The sequence below is a fragment of the Microtus ochrogaster genome, unplaced genomic scaffold, assembly GCF_000317375.1.
Source record: "Microtus ochrogaster isolate Prairie Vole_2 unplaced genomic scaffold, MicOch1.0 UNK31, whole genome shotgun sequence".
Lineage (NCBI taxonomy): Eukaryota > Metazoa > Chordata > Mammalia > Rodentia > Cricetidae > Microtus > Microtus ochrogaster.
The window spans coordinates 608,394-611,975 of record NW_004949129.1 but is presented as its reverse complement, the minus strand read 5'-3'; the positions used below and the strand labels follow the sequence as shown (position 1 = coordinate 611,975).

General features: G+C 41.4%; 1 protein-coding gene across 1 annotated transcript in view; it reads left to right on the top strand.

Annotated features, from left to right (window-relative positions):
* The first annotated feature begins 2,078 nt into the window (after positions 1 to 2,078).
* Positions 2,079 to 3,582, top strand: part of LOC101983674 (keratin-associated protein 9-1-like) — an 8,758-nt gene continuing 7,254 nt past the window's right edge. Inside the window, exon 1 of the mRNA XM_013354137.2 lies at positions 2,079 to 2,517. Coding sequence (XP_013209591.2) covers positions 2,079 to 2,517 — 439 coding nt within the window. The remainder of the gene's footprint in view (positions 2,518 to 3,582) is intronic.

The window sequence follows — 3,582 nt, the reverse complement described above, 5'->3', positions numbered from 1 at the left end:
ATTAGAACCAACACATGCCTGTCTGTCAGTGGATGGATGAATGAATAAGATATGGTGTATACGTGGAAGAATAAATTATGTCATTGGCCCGAAAACAGATGAAAATTGGAGGTCATCTTAAATAAAGTAAGTAGGACTCCAAAGACAAAGGTCATGTTTCCCTCATCTAGGAGGGGTGAGGACATGAAGAAGCAATAGGACAATTTGGGAAGAGAAAGTGAATCATGAAGAGGACACAGGGTACATCAAAGAGGGTGATGGTGAGTGAATTTGATCAAACTGTGTTACGTGCACTCACGATAATGTCGTGATCAAATGCACTGTTTTGTAAAATCAATGCACACTAATACAAATCCATCAATTTCTGTATGTCATAAGACACATAAATACAAGTTTTAAATTTAAAAAACATATAGTACAGCCAGGAGTTGGTGGCGCACATCATTAATCTCAGCACTAGAGAGGAAGAAGGAGGTGGATTTCTATTAGCTTGAGATTAGCCTAGTGTACAAAGTGAGTTCCAGTGAAACACTGTCTCAAAAAAAAACCCACAAATATAGTAAAAAGAAAAAAGAAACTACTCAACAATAAATCTAGTAAAAGAATGGCTAGACTCCTTCAAAAAAAAAGTTACACAATTCATGATAAACAAGGTTCCAGGTACCTGGATATGGAAGTTCAGCCTTCATATTTAAAACAGAAACAATTGTAATGGCATTGTTTTGAATAATAACAAACTGGAAACAACCTGTTTTCTTGGAGAAAAATTCCAAACAATGAGCAGTGTCAAATTCATTTAATGAACAATTACCCAAAAATGAGATGAACAAACTAGTGGAAATGATGGTGAGGATTGCCCCAGTCATTCTACCATCAAGGACACAGACTAATTTTGATTTGCAAAGATGTTCAAAGTGATGCCAAGGTTGGAAGACTGACCCTCTAAGACAGTGAGAAACAGCTTTTGAGGTTGAATGATATAAGATGGTTTGTAAGGACCAGAGTTAATTTTCATTTCTTTAATAATGCTATGCAGTGTTCACCTTTTATTCTCTCAAATCAAAAATTTATTATCTCTGTATTTTTAGTATACTAGAGAGAGAGAGAAGGAGAGAGAGATGCACATCTTATTCCCCACAGATGAATTAGGTAACAAATTAGATACTTCTCAAATAATAATGATGCTTTCTCTGAATGGAAAGAAAAGAGGTAGAGTAGAGAAGACAATGAAGGAGAAAGACCAGACAGAGAGGGATGGGAATAAAAGTAAAGAGCCAGGCAGATGGAGAGAAATCAGGAGATCACCAGTCTAAGGTCACTGCCCCTGCTGACAGCCAGGTGTGCACTGGAGTCACCCACTCACCCTCCTATTTCTGCACTAAGTGCTTCCTTCCTATAAGATCCAATTGTAGACAGTCATTCAGGACTGACGGCCACCCACATCTCCGCTGGTGCCTCCTTATTCCTGATGTGCTGTGTCCTTTTATAGCCACCAGTGCTGGTTCGACTCTGCTATGAAACAGCATTCCAGACACCCTTACCTCAAACTACCTTTAGGGAACCCCAGATACAAGGTATAAGCAATCCATACAGTGATTGACACCTACCTGGAACAGTTTGGAATTGGGCTTTGAAGGCAAACAGACAGGAAACTAGGTGTTGAGTCTACAGTTGAGACTACAGAACACTCATACCCAGAGAAATTTATAAATCTAAGCATAGATAGCATAAGAAAGTTTTAAGAACAAAGGAATCTTGACTTTCCCATAGAGCATGAGCTACCAAAGGACCAGATAACAATTAGAGTTACAACAAAGATGATGGGATCAACCACTGAGTTATTGGAAAGAGTTCAAGTAAGCTATCCCAAAATAAGAAATGAATGCTTCCAAATGATGTAGAACATTTCCTTCTTCATGAACAGAAATTAAATATGGAAATGGCGAACAAAGAGGAAGAGTCTTTTTGATTGACCCAAACATTGGAGGCCCATGGTATAAAAGATCCTGCTGGAAAAACCTTCCTATACTTTTGAAAACTCACCTGTGAACAGAGTAAAACCCCCTACACCTGCTACCATGGCCCTCTGCTGCTGCCCACCTTGCTGTGAGCCATGTTGCTGCAAGACCACCTGCTACAAAACCACCTGCTGCCAGCCCTGCTGCTGTGAACCCAGCTGCTCTGAGTCCATCTGCTGTCAGCCTTGCTGTCTCCCATGTTGCTGCAGCACACCATGCTGCAAGCCCTGCTGCTGCCAGCCCTGCTGCTGTGTGCCCACCTGCTGTGAAAAAACCTGCAGCAAGACCACCTGTTGCAAGCCAACCTGTGTGAACATCTGCTGTATGCCCACCTGCTGCCAGCCCTGCTGCTGTGTGCCCTCCTGCTGCCAGCCATGCTTGCTCCAGCTCTGCTGCGAACCAACATGCTGCGAAACCAGCAGCTGCAAGACCACCTCCCTTAAACCAACCTGTGTGACCATCAGTTGCTGCACACCCTGCTGCCAACCCTGCTGCTGCTGACCAGCTCCCCAAAGGAACAGCTGTAAAGCAATGCTCTGGGGAGAGCAGAAATGCCCTACATGCAAGAGCCACATGTTAACCTTTGCTGACCCCCTTCAGGAGCTCACCAGGAAACCTGAGGGTGGCATCTCTCACCCTCACTCTTCTCGTCTCCAGAGATTATGGATCTTGTGACATCTTCATTGTGGGGAAGACTGATGTGAAGGTCTGGTATCAGTTTAAATTCTGAGCCAAGATCTCTGTATCACTCATCAAATAACTCCCCAAAATCAAACTTTATTTTACCTGTTATCTTCTCAAATGTATTTTCTTCTGAATTACCCTGAGATTTGTGTGTGCTCTTTTCTCCTTTCTGCTCACTTATGAGATGTGTCCCTGGAAGAAAGCAATTTTAATAAATTTTTGGCTACCGTCACTTCATAGTGTCTCTCATTTTACTTTAATAAATAGCTAAGTGAAAATATACATAATGAATAGAATTTTAAATGCACACAGTGGTCTCCCTGTATCAGTGGCACTAAGCATGGTGTCGAGCAATAGATCCATGGAAGGTTTCTATAAAATGAATAATATAATTTATTTGTTATAAATTACATTTATAATCTGAAATTTCATGCCATCTTCCTACTTCTTCCGTCCTCAGCTCCTGTAAATCAAGGGTCTGTTCTTTCCTTTGCTGTCTGATGTTTATAAACATCATTTGGGTGGAATCATATATAACAATGACATCCCTGTCACATTTTCCTTCTGTATTTACTTTACAAAAAGCACCTAATTTTCAGTCACAACTTATCAATTGTTAATGGGATTGGCATAAACTTGGGTATGTAAATATCCCTTTAGGATTCTGCCTTTAATCATGTTCTTTGCTAGAAAAAGGCTGCATATGAGATTGTAAAGTTGAGTGAGATAAACAAAACACACAAAAATACTAGCCAGTTTGGATGTTCACCTTCCTAAATATAGACGGAGGGGGGGAGGACCTAGGACTTACCACAGGGCAGGGAACCCTGACTGCCCATTGGACTGGAGGAGAGGGAGGGGGAGAGGAGTGGGGGGAGGG